Raw genomic sequence first — 15,730 nt, 5'->3', positions numbered from 1 at the left:
AAGTCTACAAGATCTGCAAATGGCTGCTAATTGCCAAGTCGTGGAATGTATTCTAATTTTTGTTTTGGTCAACATCTCCAAGACGTTCCTTTGCCCGCAGCGATCATTCTGGAAATATGCCAATACCAGGGTGGGAACGTAGATCGGACACCCCTCAACCTTCAAGGTTTTGGGGGGAATCGGGACTATCTGTAAGTCAACCACAATCCCCTGGGCTTCTTTTGGCGGATTCACTGCACGGGATAGGTGGAAGCACGGGATAGGTGGGGGTTCCACCACAGGATAGGTGGAACCCCCCACCCTAAACACACACACACTTCCTGGTAATCTTCCTAGCTTCTAGGAGTTCTTCCTAGCTAATCCTCCAACCCTGGCTCCTTACAACATCCTTTGCTGGGAGAGGCATCAGGCATAAATAACGGCATCAAAAAAAGAAAAGGGAAAAAAAAACACCATCCAGAGTTTTCGTTTTCTCAAGGGAAAAAATAGCTTGAATTTGTCTAGCAGTGCGTGCGTGCGTGCGTGCGTGCGTGCGTGCGGTGTGTACATATTTCCTTTCTCCCTCCCTCCTAGGTCCCCCACCCAGCTCCCAAAGTTGGCAAAAAATGGCCCACCCGAAAATGGCACCTGAACACATTTCCCTGCCTTTCCATCCCGCCCCACCCCCAGCCCAAATTTCCCCCTGGTCATGTTATCATACAATCAATAATTTAAAAAGAAATTCTCCACGGTTCACTCCGATAAATAAGTGTCACGAAGCTCGATATGGAAAAAGCAGGCCGAGGGACTTGATCCGTGTGTCCCGTGTGCTCGCCCAAACTCCTGGCACCGTAAATAGCGGAGGGGGTGGGGGGAGAGAACCACCCCCTAGAATGCCTTCTGTGGTTAGTCGCGCCCTTCTCCCAGCTGTTGCCTGGCGGGTGGGGAGACGGGGCCGCTGCCGCCCGTCCCCGGTGCTCAGTCCGTTTTCCACACCTTGTTGAGTGCCTTGACCACTTCGTCGTAGATGATGAACACGATGGCCACGTCCAGGCAGACCCGACCCAGGCGGGGGATAGTGCCCTTGTAAAACCTACACAAGATGGCGGAAGAGGAAGGGGGGAGAGACCAGGGTTGGCTCCAGGTATTGGAGGACCTTTGATATGCCTCCTCCTTCAGTGAGTCAACCTTCTCACCACCATGGTCACCTGCTGCTCTTGCGCCTCATCCTCTCTCTCATCATGGGTACCACTGAGGAACATAGTAAACTGCCCTATACGGAGTCAAGCCATGGGTCCATCGAGACCGGTATCGTCAACGCTGACTGGCAGCAAGGGCTCTCCAGGGTTTCAGGTGGGAATCTTTTCCTCGCCCTACCTGGAGAAGCCGGAGATCGAACCTGGGACCTTCTGCATACAAAGCAGGTGCTCTATCACACTGAGCTATGGCCCCTCCCCAGCACTTGCTTGCTCAGCTGGTGGAGAACCAGTGATCAAGTTGGCAGGGGCATCTCCTGTTCCTCCTCCTCACCACCACCATTGTCTGGGCCAGAGAGAGAGGCAGGTGGACAAGCAGGGGGCAACAGTGAACAGGAGTAGCAGGTCCAGGGGGGACCTTGGTACATGCCCCACCATGCCTACCCTTGACGTCAGCCTTGCGTGAGAGGGCATTTCATAGACACCAAGCAAGACAGACATAGCTTTGGGCGCCAGTCAAAACTCAACCTCGCTCGTGATCTCCCTTTAGCACAGGGTGCACTGCTGAAATGCCCTGTAGCTGTAGCCCCCTTTGAAAAAGCATCTGGGCGCCACCGTTTCAATATTTCCCACAATGCCCCAAGATGTTGCACATCAGGGGCATTGTAGGAAATTAAAATGGCGGCTCCTGTCCCTAGCTGCCTGGCTTTGTTACCAAGTATGTAGGATGGGACACCCACCCCCGAAGGGGCACTTTGCTCAGGGCCCCCTCAAACCTGATCTCCCTGATCCAGAAACATGCTGCCCCAATGCTCACACGGAGCGCCTCTTCCTGTAAGACCCGCGCAGTAGACTTAATTCCGGACCACAACACGGAGGTCGTAAAAAGGGGCAGAGGTTCCCGTGTCCAGCCCTACAATCCATTCATTAAAAAGAGGAGTGGGCAACTTGTAGTGAAAACCATTTGGAGGGGTGCAACTCCCAACAGTCCTAGGCCGTGCTGACAACAGTAACACAGCGACAGGCTTGAGTGGTGTGCATGACTTGGCTTGTCGGTTGTTCCGTGCATGTTGCTCCTCACTGAAATCCGAAAGCTAGTTCAGGGCTATGGTTTTCTCCAAATTGATTGTTATCTGGCCTGCAGGGGGCTCAGCGCAATCCCACCACCCCACACTGGGAAACAACTGGGCATGTTTAGCCTGGAGAAGAGAAGACTGAGGGGAGAGATGACAGCGCTCTTCTAATACTTGAAAGGTAGGCCAGGATCTCTTCTTGATCCTCCCAGAGTGCAGGACACGGAATAACGGGCTCAAGTTACAGGAAGCCAGATTCCGGATGGACATCAGGAAAAACTTCCCGACTGTTAGAGCAGTACGACAATGGAACCAGTGACCTAGGGAGGTGGTGGGCTTGCCCACACTGGACACCTTCAAGAGGCAGCTGGACAACCATCCGTCAGGGATGCTTTAGGGTGGATTCCTGCATTGAGCAGGGGGTTGGACTCGATGGCCTTGTAGGCCCCTTCCAACTCTGCTATTCTATGATTCTATGATAAAGGTGGAGCAAAGATGGCTCCTGGACAGAGGGCGCTGGCTGGAGGAATGCTCCTCCCACCAGCGCCTCAATTGGGGAGCCAACTGGGAAAAGGCAACGTGACACAGACTTTCTCTAGAGGAGTTCCAACTGGCGCTTTGACTAGGGACGTGAGGTGGGTGGAGCTTTGCCCTTGACATCCATGGGATGAGCCCCGCCCCCTGATGACATCCAGACTGTGGGAGTGGTCGGGAGGGAGGGGGCCTGAACCAAAAAAGTTTCCTCACCCTGCTTCACACTACCCCGAACTGAGGCTTATCCCCCTCCCCCCCACACACACACTATCCAAAGCCCCTCTCCAAGAAACGAAAGAGCACGCAGGACTTACGCACGCGGCCCTTCATGTTTCATGATTTTATAGGCACAGTCCCAGGTGCTTTTGTACTTGTGTGCCTCAAGACCCTACAAAAGAAAGGGAGAAAACAGAAAGGATCAGCCATTCGGATTTAGTAACATCCCTGGGAAGAGATTAAATACCAAGTGTCGGCTCAAGGTTTGCTTGTTTTTGCAGCTCCACAGCCTGTCTGCAGCATGCTCACCTTGTCACACCTGTTTTATTTCAGCCTCAGGGCCAAACTAGAGAGAGAACAAGAGATCCTATGGAGGTTGTGGGTAATCCCACACTAGAGGCCGTCAAGAGGCAGCTGGACAACCATCTGTTAGGGATGCTTTAGGGTGGATTCCTGCATTGAGCAGGGGGTTGGACTCGATGGCCTTGTAGGCCCCTTCCAACTCTGCTATTCTATGATTCTTTGAAATTAACTGGTCCAGTGCACTGTTGTCTGGTTTCTTACACCTGGAGAGTTTGTTTTGAATTTGCTACTGGGAACTTTGTCTCTTCCGTTCTGTATGGACAGGCACCATACCAGGGGCCTGCTGACACAGCACCCCGGGGTTGCCCTCTTCAATGATCTGTTGCTGTCAAATGCGTAGAGCAGACTCGATGGCCTTGTAGGCCCCTTCCAACTCTGCTATTCTATGATTCTATGATCCATGATTGGATCCTCTCATCTCTTTGATTTTTTTTTAGTACATGAAAAAGAAACACGGCAGCAACAGCTTTGCTGCGACCCACCTGGACTGATCCCCTGACCCACTTCTGGGTCCCAACACAGCAGTTGAAGACCACTGTTCTAGACCCTTTGTTGAACTAGACTTTGCTGTCGATTGTCATAGATAACGGCAAATTCCATGAGGCAGAACACAGTTGGAACACAAATGTCTTGGCCTACCTGCATCCTGGTCTTCACGACATCCAACGGGGTGTTTCCAAAGACACTGGCTGCTCCGGCAATAGCCCCAAATACCCCAGTGACGAGCGGGTTTATGACTTTGTTTGGATTGTCTCCTTGAAGAATAAGAGGCGGTGCATGAGGAAAAACGAATCAACAGAAAACAGGGTGTCAGGAATCTGGTGACGGCATGGGCTGGTTGACATCAGGGAACAGGCCCATGTGGGATGGATGAGGAACCTCCGTAGGCAAGATTAGGTCCATGGGCTGGAGGTTCCCTATCCCTGATATACATTGGATATTCAACATCTAAGGTCGTCCTCCGGGTGCCTACTCTTGAGGGAAGCTCGGAGGATAGCGACAAGAGAGAAGGGCCTTCTCTGTGGTGGCCCCCCAACTGCGGAACAATCTCCCTGACGAGGCCCGCCTGGTGCCAACATTGTTATCTTTTCAGCGCCAGATCAAGTGTTTTCTTTTCTCCCGACATTTAACAATACGAAAAGAGACTGCCCCCCCCTTTTTTAGGCTCGTTTTAAAAGTTGATATAGCGGTTTTAAATGTATGTGTATATTGTATGTTTCTCTGGTTTTTACTTTTTGTATGTTGTTTTTAAGTGTCTAAATATTATGTAAACCACCCACAGAGCTTTGGCTATGAAGCGGTATACAAATGCAATCAATCAATCAATCAAATAAGGTAGCAGCCTAAAAAACGTGATTATATCTTTGATTCTAGATTTGCCTAGCCCTGTATCCATTCCAAATGCCCAATTTGACTTGCACTGTGTTTATTTATTTTGTTACTAAGGTTATGGGACAATGCATTTTATTAAAAGATGAATATAGTAGCAGAAAAAAATTGCAGCTTACTTCATTTAACCTATCCCTCTAGCCCCTGACTTGGCTCCTCTCCGAGAGATCTTTCAAGTCTCAGCTTATAACTTAAATTGAGCAGATTATGTGTTCAACTCGGCTTCCAATTGCCCTTCCGGCATCAACTTTTTGTTCTCAATTTCATTTATTACACTTTTTAAGCCAGGTGTTCCTCTAAACAGCTCAGGGGAGAATATGTAGTCACCACCTCCACGTTTAATCCTCTGAACACCTTTGCAAGGGCAGGTGAGGCTGCAAAATGGCAAACGGCCTGAGCCTAACCAGGAAACGTTGTGGCTCAGCACGGGTTTGAACCAGGGCCAGTCCAAGGCCATCGCTAACCACTACACCACACTGTAGTTCTCAAGACCTAGCTGTTGGTATAATCTAGGGGTGTGCTCCACTCCATTATGGATCCCCGGATCCAAAGCGGAGCGGCCCGATCCGGACTTCCGAAGCCTGGTTCCGGAGCGGATTGGGGGAGGTCTGGATCGGGTTCCGAAGCGTTTCGAGTAGGGGATGCATAGCCCTAGTATAATCCTGTCTCACACACAAAGTTGAAGCTCTCCTTTCCTCTGATCCTGTCCCAGTCACCTATAGCTCAGTTGCTGATGCAGGGGGAATGACGCGAAGCCACAGGAGAAAATAACTAGGGGAAGCATTACCAGAAGGTAGAAAGAGCCAAGGAGAAGTGTTGCGCTTATCCTGCATTTGAAGATCTGCTCTTGTTAACAGTGGGATTTTGTGCGTGTTTTTGAGCTTAGTCCTTAACTTAGATGATTTTTTAAAACAGCACTTCTGACTAAAGTGAAGTTAAGCGTTAAGAAACAGAGGAATAAGTGAGCAGAGTTTATTAGGAGGGCGGGATTTCTGCTCATGACCATTCCCTGTGCAACAGAGAACAGGAAATTGGTTGAACAGCACCCCTTAGCGGCTTGCTAAAAAGGATAATTTATACCTGGTTCGCACCTAACAACAAACCGAGTTATGGGTTGTAGCCTTAAGCAGAGTTTACCCGTGATTTGTCTGCTAGATGAATGTGCAAAGCACAGATTGTTGTTTTTAAATTCCTGGGCTGTTTGACTCCTGCCTCTTTTGCCTCCTCCTTCCCTATGTTTTAGGATATTTTAGTATGTTTTTAGGATGCTTTTAGGATGTTTTTAAACGGTGTGTGCCATGTTTTTAATCAGTATTTTATGTGTTTTGGGCTTGTTGTTCCCCACCTCAATCCAATCGGAGAGGTGGGTAAGAAATATTATTATTATTATTATTATTATTATTATTATTATTATTATTATTATTATTATTATATCCCAGTGCCTTTGCAACGCTGTAGTACTAACATGTAGGGCAGCGAGGGTTTTTTTTTCATTCTTTTTTTACCAATCTTTCTTCTCACCTTTGAAGCCTGGCAAAACAAACCACAAACAATCCATGGCTCTGGGTTCAAACGTAATGGCAACCCATAATGAAAACAAGCCAGAGTTCGCAACCCAACAACAAATTGTAGGTCCTCTTCCTGGGTTGTTCGTGGTTAACAAACCATAGTTCTGGGTTTATTTATTTATTTATTACATTTCTATACCGCCCAATAGCCGGAGCTCTCTGGGCAGTTCACAAAAATTAAAAACATTCAAAGTATAAAAAAAACAGTATAAAACCATAATATAAAATACAATATAAAAGCTCAAGCAGATAAAAACAGCAGCAGTGCAAAATTACAAATTTAAAACACCGAGTTAAAATTTATTGATAGACTGTTAAAATGCTGGGAGAATAAAAAGGTCTTCACATAACGACGACACAGGAGTCAACAACCATACTCAACCCGAACTCTGGGTTGTCATTACGTCTGAACGAGGTCAGAGACTTGTGGCATCTTAAATGCGGGACTGCCTTTCAGGAGTCTAGTCTTGTGGGTGGGTGGAGGGGAGGTTGGCATTATGACACATAGGGAGGAGGGGTTAACCCTTCGTTAAATTTGATGTGCAGGGAGAGGGATTAATGAGGCACAGTCCTGACAAAATCAACCCGCTAAAGCTGATTTTTGCTACAAGAGGGAAGTTGATTATTGACACTGGTCAATACACTGGAAAGGAAAAATCCAATAAATTCCATCAGCGTTGCTTTTATATTTGTTTCCTTGCCATCGTAAACCTTCCCGGTTAGTAGATTTCAGACTGTGATATCATTCAGGGCCTACCCAGTAGAAGGAGTGAGGCGGTAAGGGGGGAAAAGGATGCAATGCATGGGAAATAGGGACAAAAAAGCCGGGATCCAAATACCTTTGTACCAGTTCCTGAGCGCTGTCATGACAAAAAAGCGAATGGCTTGATTCGACCCCTGTTTTAGGACTGTCGCCGTTAAACCCTGGTAAGTCCCCCTCAGGCCTAAAGCAAAAAAGAAAGAAAGAAAGAAACTTAAGATGAAGGATGAACAGAACAGGGGTAAAACCGAAGCTTCCAACACATACACATACAAAACATTCTTAGATGGTTTATAACAAAGACCCTGGGATTTCTCCTCTCTCTCTCTGTCTCTCTCTCTCTCTCTCGCACGCACACACACACACAAATTGCAGTCTTTCCAAAAGTCTCTAAATTCCCTCCAAACCACTTAGCTTGAACCTCTTGTTGGCATGATTTTAAAAAAAAGCAGTAAGAGGGGAAGAAAACTGATATCTTTTCAAGTGGGATGTGGTCACCACATCACTTAGATCCATCCTAAGCAGGCGTTATCACTTGTACACTGTGTGCAATCTCTGATGGCATAAAGAGGAATCTAGAACTAGAAAAAAGTGCTATAAAAATGCAGTTTCTTTGCTCCAGCTTCCATGGTTTTAAATTTTTGTATATCTGTTTTTAACGTTCATTGTTTTTAACTTTTGTAAACTGCCCAGAGAGCTTCGGCTATGGGGCAGGATAAATAAATAAATTTAGAGGGTCACAGGTGAAGATGCATGCGAGCCTTCAGAGGAATCGAAACTGCGAAATATGAAGGAGCTGCAGAGATCCTTGAAGCTTCATCTTATTCATGGGTTGAAGAGGGACAAACTCTTCCAGAATCATAGAAGTTTAGAGCTGGAAGAGTGATTGGAGATTATATAAGGAAATTTCTCCTGATATTTAACCATTTCCAGCCATTACTTTTTCTTCTGCCCCCTGGAGCAACACTGAACAAATCTGCTCCATTCTGGTTCACAGATAAGACCATAAGAACAGCCCTGCTGGATCAGACCAAGGGTCCATCTAGTCCAGCACTCTGTTCATACAGTGGTCAACCACTTGCCGACCAGGGATCAACAAAGCAGGATATGGTGCAACAGCACCCTCCCACCCATGTTCCCCAGAAACTGGTGCACACAGGCTTACTGCCTCAGATACTGGAGGTAGCACATAGCCATCAGGGCTAGTAGCCATTGATAGCCTTTGCCTCCAGGAATTTATCCAACCCCCTTTTAAAGTCATCCAAATTGGTGGTCATCACTACAATTTGTAATTACACAAAAGACTAAAAGTATCCTCGCAATGGGAAAGGGCGGCATTGTCTCATTGCTAGCGATCTCCCGGACTCACCTTGTTCCCGGACGATCGACCGGACTCCGTGAAAGAATCCTCGATACTTCGGCTGCGGGGAGCACTGATCGTGGATGAACTTCACCTGTGGAGGAAGAACGCCATGGAACCGATCAGCAAAGCGAGAGAAATGTCAAAGTCACTCTAGGCCTGAAGGCCCCATAACTCAGAGGGATTGAACCCCCCTCCTCCTCCTCCCTCCCAATCCCCTTTCCTTTTGTGTCATGTCTTTTAGATTGTAAGCCTGTGGGCAGGGACTGTCAAGAAATACTTTTGTAAGCCGCCATGAGAGCCTTTTTTGGCTGAATGGCGGCATAAAAATCCTTAAATAAATAAATAAAATAAATAAACCCATCCTTTGCATTCAGCTCGCCAACTCAATTCCTGGTGCCTCTAGTTTAAAAAGAGTTCTCAGGTAACACAGGTGGAAAAGATCTGGGACTGTGACACCTCGCATTCCCAGCCAATGTGGCAATAGGAGTTCTAACCCAACACATCTGGAGATTGGAGAAGGCTACCTGCTATACTCCATCCACTTTAAGAACATAAAAAGTGCCATGGTAGATCAGACCAAAGGTCCATCTAGTCCAGCACTCTGTTCACACAATGGCCAACTAGCCATCGGTCAGGGATGAACAAGCAGGACATGGTGCAACAGCACCCTCCCGCCCACTTTATTCATTTACTGCTCTTTTTTAAAAACCAATGGGGCCTTTGTTTTTTAGATTCAAAGTATGCTAGGACAAGGGCGCTGAGGCATAGCGCAGGGGCAAAATCTAGCCATCCTGGGGTCCCAATCCTGCTCTCCAGAGGTCCTCAGGCATCCCTCAACCGCAAGAGAGGGGGAAAGGTCCCTGCACCTCTTGCTGTTCCCCACAAGGTTTCTGAAGTTAGCAGGTCAGTTTCCATCAAAGCTCATCTGAACAAGACTCTAGAAGTATCATTGCTCATTGAAGGCGATACAGAAATAAAGAAAGGGGTAGGTAGTTAGCAGCACCACAGCAAAGCAGGTTTATATAATACAGGTCTGCCCCTTCCTGGATCTGCACTGGGAAAAAGCGGCACACGTAAAAAGCCCCCCAAAAGTTTGTTTTGCTGCATTTACATGATTTCGGAAGCTGGTTCCGTTACAGCTACCAAATATGCGATCAATTAATCAATCAATTCAATAAACACTCTCCGTCGCACACCCTTATACCAAGTCAGACCACAGAACCATCTATGCTCAGGATTGTCTGCACCCCCTTTCCCAAGCCTGACGCCTTCTAGAGGTGTTGGATTATAACTCCCATCACCCCCAGCCAGCATGCCCGGGGAAGATGGGGGTTGTAGTCTATAGGCCGCTAGGTTAGTCTGTACCAACTGGCAACAGCTCTCTCAAGTTTTCAAATCAGGCGATTTGCCCCCCTACCTGGAGATTGAACCTGGTACTTTCCACATGCGGAACCGGGGCACTGAGGGGCTCTTACCATCTTTCCCACACTGTATGACCAGAATCTATGCTTTCCCCTCCTTCTCGTCTCTAGAGAGATTCTCTCTATATAGGGGAAGTTATGACATGGGAAGTGGCTCTGTTAAACCAGTACGTTCTGACAAAAAATGAAAACAACTCCAATTCTACCCCAAATAGGTTGGTGGGGTGTGTGGGGGAGAGTGAATGTGGTATAGTGGTTCGAGTGTTGGACTGGGACTCGGGAGATCCGGGTTTTGGTTCCCAATCAGCCATGAAGTTCACTGGGTGACTTTGGGCCAGTCCTCCATTATCACCCTCATAGGGTTGCTATGAGGATAATGGAGCACAGAAGGGCCACCTTGAAAGGAGAAAAACGGCAGGATATAAATGTAATAAGGGTCTCAGGTTCTTCTCATTCAAGGAAGAATTCGGAAAACCAAGTCCTGGGATTCTGACTAATAGGGAGCCAGCAAAAGAACACAACGGTGTGTTTGGGGTTTTACCTTAATCGTTTCCATCGGGCACACCACGACCACGGCTTCAGCCACGCCAGCTCCCAAGCCAGCCAGAAGGCCACGTTTGCTGTCCAGCTTCCCATCTGCATCTCTCATGTGGTTGCTGAGGAATTCAAACATGCCGAACCTAGCAAGAGAATGGAGGCAGCCCGTGAAAAAAAAGAAAGGGAAAAAAATGCAATCCTCTTGCCAAAGGGAAGACAAATACTTTATATATCAACCCACAGCAGCGCAACATGCATTCATTGTTCCAAAATAAAAAGACCCCCTCATGGTTCTCAACTCAAAACCACCAGGGTGAAAACAATTCATGCAGCACTCTGCTGCTTGCGTAAACCAGGCCCACGATACGAAACTCCATTTCTGATAACTCTTCCATCTTGTTTCGCCTCCCTCCGTTCTCCCTCCTCCATCAAGCTCCTTGGGTCACTAATATGGAAACAGGCCTGGGCCGGTGGATTGGCTCATGACATTTTCCTCTACTCAGAGGTAATTTCTGTGTGCCGAAATAGGGCCAGCCCTACCGTTAAGCACAGAGTGAGTTGGCCGCCTCAGGGAGCCCATCGGAGGCCTCGTGAAAGGGCAGCAAAGAATTGGTTATTTAATTTATTATTTCTACTGCCTGTAAAAAAGGGAGGAAGGGAGAATGGCTTTAGGTACTAGGCACCGTGACTTTGAGGAGAGGGGCCGCCATTTTAGCTGCTCCGTCTCAGGCCGCATGATTAGGGTGACCATATGAAAAGGAGGACAGGGCTGCTGCATCGTTAACAGTTGCATAGAAAAGGGAATTTCAGCAGTTGTCATTTGTATATATGGAGAACCTGGTGAAATCCCCTCTTCATCACAACAGTTAAAGCTGCAGGAGCTATACTAGAGTGACCAGCTTTAAAAGAGGGCAGGGCCCCTGCAGCTTTAACTGTTGTGATGAAGAGGAAATTTCACCAGGTTCAACATATATACAAATGACACCGGCTGAAATTTCCTTTTCAATACAACTGTTAACGATGCAGCAGCCCTGTCCTCCTTTTCATATGGTCACCCTAAGCGTGATGTCTTGGGCCAGCCCTGACTGAATAATGGCTGCTTTGTAACCAAAGACGCTGAGGAGCCAATTTCTTTCTTCCACCATCGAGTTCCAGGCTTGCTCCCCATCCTAACGCCTCAAGGCTGCTGAGGAAATTACCGGAGTGGAATTTGCCCACCTTTTCCCCCACCGCCATTCAGATATATCCTCTTTGCACCAGCTGAAGATTATAGCTCCGAGGCCAGAGAAGGAGAAGCCAAGCAAGGGATGGGAAGAAGCCTTCCTTCCCTCACCCTGCGGCCATGCTTGCCGCCGACAGCTTATTAGCGGGAGATTTATTTCTGCTGATGAGGGAAGTGACAGCTGCCATTTCCATCCTGGCTCCATCTGACATCTTTGCCTTCTATTTCCTCAGCACTCATTCCCTGGCAACCTACTCTGGGCTTGATTGATTTATTTTATTATTATTTATTATTAAAATAGATTTAATATTTTAAAATATTTTGTGAACTGCATGGTGCTTCAGCTATTCGGCGTCAGAGAAATGAAAATAGTATTACTACTAATACTAATTCTCTGGGCTTTATTAATTATTATTAAAATATTTTAATACTTTAAAGTATTTTTGTGAATGGCCCAGAGAGCTTCAGCTATTGGGCAGTATAGAAATGAAATAAATAGTAATAATAATAAAAACAAAATAATAATTATTATTCTAATACTCTGGGCATTATTATTATTGTTGTTTTTATTGTTGTTATTATTATTATAAATTTATGCATTGCTTCCCACAGCAAAAAGCACTCCAGAAATCCATAATGAACATAAAAGAAACCAAAATCAATATAATGCATAATCAACACAATACAAATAAAAATGAACACCATAAAGACATAATCTAAAAACAATGTAATTTGAAGTGTTCATTCACAACACACAAAAACTGCCCCCCCTCTTCCACCACCACCCCAACAGTCTAGAATGAACCCCACAAAAGCAGCTAAAAAGAACTGAACCATAACTGATGTTCAAAGATGTAGGCTTTTGCCTGGTGCCAAAAATATGACAGTGTCAGTGCCAGATAAGCTTCCTTGGAGAGAGCTTTCCATTTCATTTATTTATTTATTTATTACATTTTTATACCGCCCAATAGCCAAAGCTCTCTGGGCGGTTCACAAACGTTTCCATAAACGTGGGGCTATCACCGAAAAGGCCCTGTTGTCCAACTGCCTTCCCCTGAGCTTCTCTCAGAAGGGGCAAACAGAGAAGGACCTCTGAGGTTCACCTCAAGGTCTGGGTAAGAGCGTTAAGCTAAAATATGCTGGAATTTTGGGTATTTGAGGCTTGGTCGTTTTGCTTTTGACCCACCCCACTGCTGGAATGCACCCCCTGAAAGCTTCTCTGAAATAGAATTTGTCTCTCTCGATAAAAGGGGCTCTGCATCCCTGAAGGAACAAGCTTCATAGTGTTTTTATGTAATTTGTTAAAGAATATTGCACTATCTAGAATTAGCGTAATAAGAGGCATGAGCACAAGGCCTGCTGGGCGCCAACTTCAGTATCCCCGAAAGCGAAATCCAAGAAGAAATTACCTCACAGCGGCCTTTGGTATGGAGCCATATACCAATGAGCTAAGACCTCGGTAAAGACCTTTGATCCCATGGTCTCGCACTGTCACCTTCACGCAGTCCGCTGAGGGAGAAAAAGAGACACAACATGAAGCCAAAAAGTGTATTGTTGTTGTTGTTGTTGTTAATAATATATGTATTATTATTGTTGAATACTTTTTTTTTTTACAAAAATATGCCATCTTCCAGCCCACACCGCAACCATACATTACTAGGAAGGAATCCAGTGAAAACTGCCTTGAGTTTTGGAGGATTCCACACACACCCTCCCAGTTTATAGACTTCATCTAAAAAGACATCTTGAGGCAACAGAAAAGTTTTAAATGCAAAAGACGTCTGCAGTCAAAACGTTCGAAAAACAAAAACAAGTCAATTGAAACATTTAAGTCAAAGAACTAAGAATGAACAAGCTATACGATCAACAAGATATTTATGTTGTCTGTATGTGCACTATATGTTTATATGGGAAAACAAGTACTTTGTATCATGTGTTTTAAAATGTTTGTTTGTGAACCACTCAGAAAGCTTTGGCTGCGAGCCAGTATAGAAATATAATAAACGAATGAACAAATATGAAGCAGGACAGAAAAGGCCTGGATGAAAAGATAGGTCTTTCATGGGCGTCTCAAACATGCCACAGTTGGCGCTTCCAAGGCGGAGGTGCATTTCACAAAGTGGGTGCCACCACAAAGAAGGCCCATTTCCGGCTGCCATCAGATGCAAACCTGCAGGTTGCATGACAACTAGGCTTGGCACCAGTGCCCAACCGGGTCCAAGAGAACCACAGCATAGTTGCCGGCCTGTCAGCCACCTGCCTTCGTCCAGAGCCACCACTGTGCACAAAAATAGAAGTTCCAGAAATGGTGCATTTCCAAAGTTGCAGAAATGGCAGCTGTAAAGGCCCCATGGAACATTGAAGATGCTTGTGCAGCGCCGAGTGAAGGCGGGCGGCAGCAGCTTGGAGGGAGCCCAAAGGAGCCAGGTGCGAGTGAGTCCATCCATCCCTAAATACAACTTGCAAGGCCTCTTCCAAAGATCTTTGATCTCTTCCGGCAGGCCTATCCAGTGGAATTTTAGGATGCTTTTAGGATGTTTCTTAGGATGTTTTAACAATGTATACTAAAAACCAACATGGAGAAGGCCAAATGAGTATTTCTGCGGGAAGGAGTTCGTCAGATGGAACCACAACAAGCCAGAAGGCCCCGTCCTCCATACATAGCAACCACATTTCTATCGCTGGTGGGAGATGGAGGGGGTGAAACTGAAGGGCAGAACCTCTGCTTTGCATTTCAGGGAGAATGTGCCAGGTCTAATCACTGGCATCTCCAATGGTTTCCAAGGTTGAAGGAGGAGGTGAAGATGGAGAAGACCCTGGAAAGTCATTGCCAAGCCAGGATAGACAAGCCAGGTCAGGAAAATAGTCTTTGCCTGGTATGAGCCAGATGCTACTTCAACTTAATGGATCTTCACCACCTGGTTGAAGTCAAGTCTATGAGCTACCACCTAGGACAGTCTTCTCCAGCCTGGTACCCTCTCCAGATGTTTTGGATGCAAACTCCCAGCATTCCTGGCTGAGGCTGATGGGAGCTGAAGTCCAAAACATCTTGAAGGCCAATCTAGGGCTAAACAGTTGTCTGGACCCAGTAGTCTCTTGTCAGAACATAAGAAGAGCCATGCCAGATCAAACCAACGGACCACCCTTGTGTTGACAAAATGGCCAAACAGAAGCTTGCAGGAAGCCCACATAAAAGGCGTTAAGCGCATCAATGCTCTCCCGTTTGTGTTCCCAGCCGCTGGCACGCAGAGGCATACTGCCCGTGATGCAGAAGGTAACACACAACCGTCACAAATAGTAGCTTTATCCTCCTGCACCTCATCTCCTGCAATGACCTCAGAGAAGATCTAAGTATTTATCTTACCAAATTAAATAGCTGATTATCCTTGGCTACCCTCATTCTCCCTGCCTTTTGCCCGGTGAATTTTTCATCACCTTGGGAAGATGCCAGCAGGTGTGGGCAGGAGGAGAAGACAGCATATAGACAAGAGGCAGTGAAGGCTGGTGGCTCCAATGTCATTGCAGCAGAGAATCCACTCCAGGGTTCAGAAGCAGTCAGGACGCTGCAGGAGGTCTCCAACATGCAACCTTGGAGAGCTCCTTTAGAGTTCTGACTGGGTTTGACTGAAACCCGGAGTGGATTCACCGCTCCACTGACATCGGGAGCCACCAGCTTTCATTGATAGGAGGAGGATCCTGGAACGACTCAAGCACATTTCTGCCAAGTTTCTGCCATCTACGCACTCCTACTCCCCCCACCCCATCCCCGGTGCCGGCTATTGATCCCCCCAGCCACTGCACTGCCGGCTCGGGGACAGCAGCCCTGCAAGGTGAGCAACTGAGACCGCTGCCAAAAAGCTACTAAATGCTGCAACGCGGCGTGTGTGAAAAGGAAATCAGAAGATCACAATCCGGCCTTGTTCCAGACAAACTGGAACTCAGCCATCCTCTTTACTGATTCAGCTGGGCCATCCTCTAGGCAATGAATCATCGGCCACTGTCTGCCGCACACAAGGTTCCCCCCTCCCTCCCCCTTGTTGCGATCACAGGGTAGATGCAGCTGGCCTGGTGCATTATGGGTCAGAACTCGAGGTTACTGGAGGGAGACG

At 46.9% G+C, this 15,730-nt stretch overlaps 1 protein-coding gene across 1 annotated transcript in view; it reads right to left on the bottom strand.

The window, feature by feature from the left end:
- Nucleotides 1-297: 297 nt before the first annotated feature.
- SLC25A1 (solute carrier family 25 member 1) overlaps nt 298-15,730 on the bottom strand; it is a 42,951-nt gene continuing 27,518 nt past the window's right edge. The window contains exons 3-9 of the mRNA XM_063143887.1: nt 13,031-13,130; nt 10,404-10,542; nt 8,448-8,532; nt 7,158-7,262; nt 4,001-4,116; nt 3,097-3,170; nt 298-1,072 (exon numbers count right to left, since the gene is read on the bottom strand). Coding sequence (XP_062999957.1) covers nt 958-1,072; nt 3,097-3,170; nt 4,001-4,116; nt 7,158-7,262; nt 8,448-8,532; nt 10,404-10,542; nt 13,031-13,130 — 734 coding nt within the window. The 3' untranslated portion in view covers nt 298-957. The remainder of the gene's footprint in view (nt 1,073-3,096; nt 3,171-4,000; nt 4,117-7,157; nt 7,263-8,447; nt 8,533-10,403; nt 10,543-13,030; nt 13,131-15,730) is intronic.

Source organism: Elgaria multicarinata, chromosome 18 (genome assembly GCF_023053635.1).
Source record: "Elgaria multicarinata webbii isolate HBS135686 ecotype San Diego chromosome 18, rElgMul1.1.pri, whole genome shotgun sequence".
Classification (NCBI taxonomy): domain Eukaryota; kingdom Metazoa; phylum Chordata; class Lepidosauria; order Squamata; family Anguidae; genus Elgaria; species Elgaria multicarinata.
Note: the sequence above shows the minus strand (reverse complement) of the source record. Positions and strands in the feature narration are given on the sequence as shown.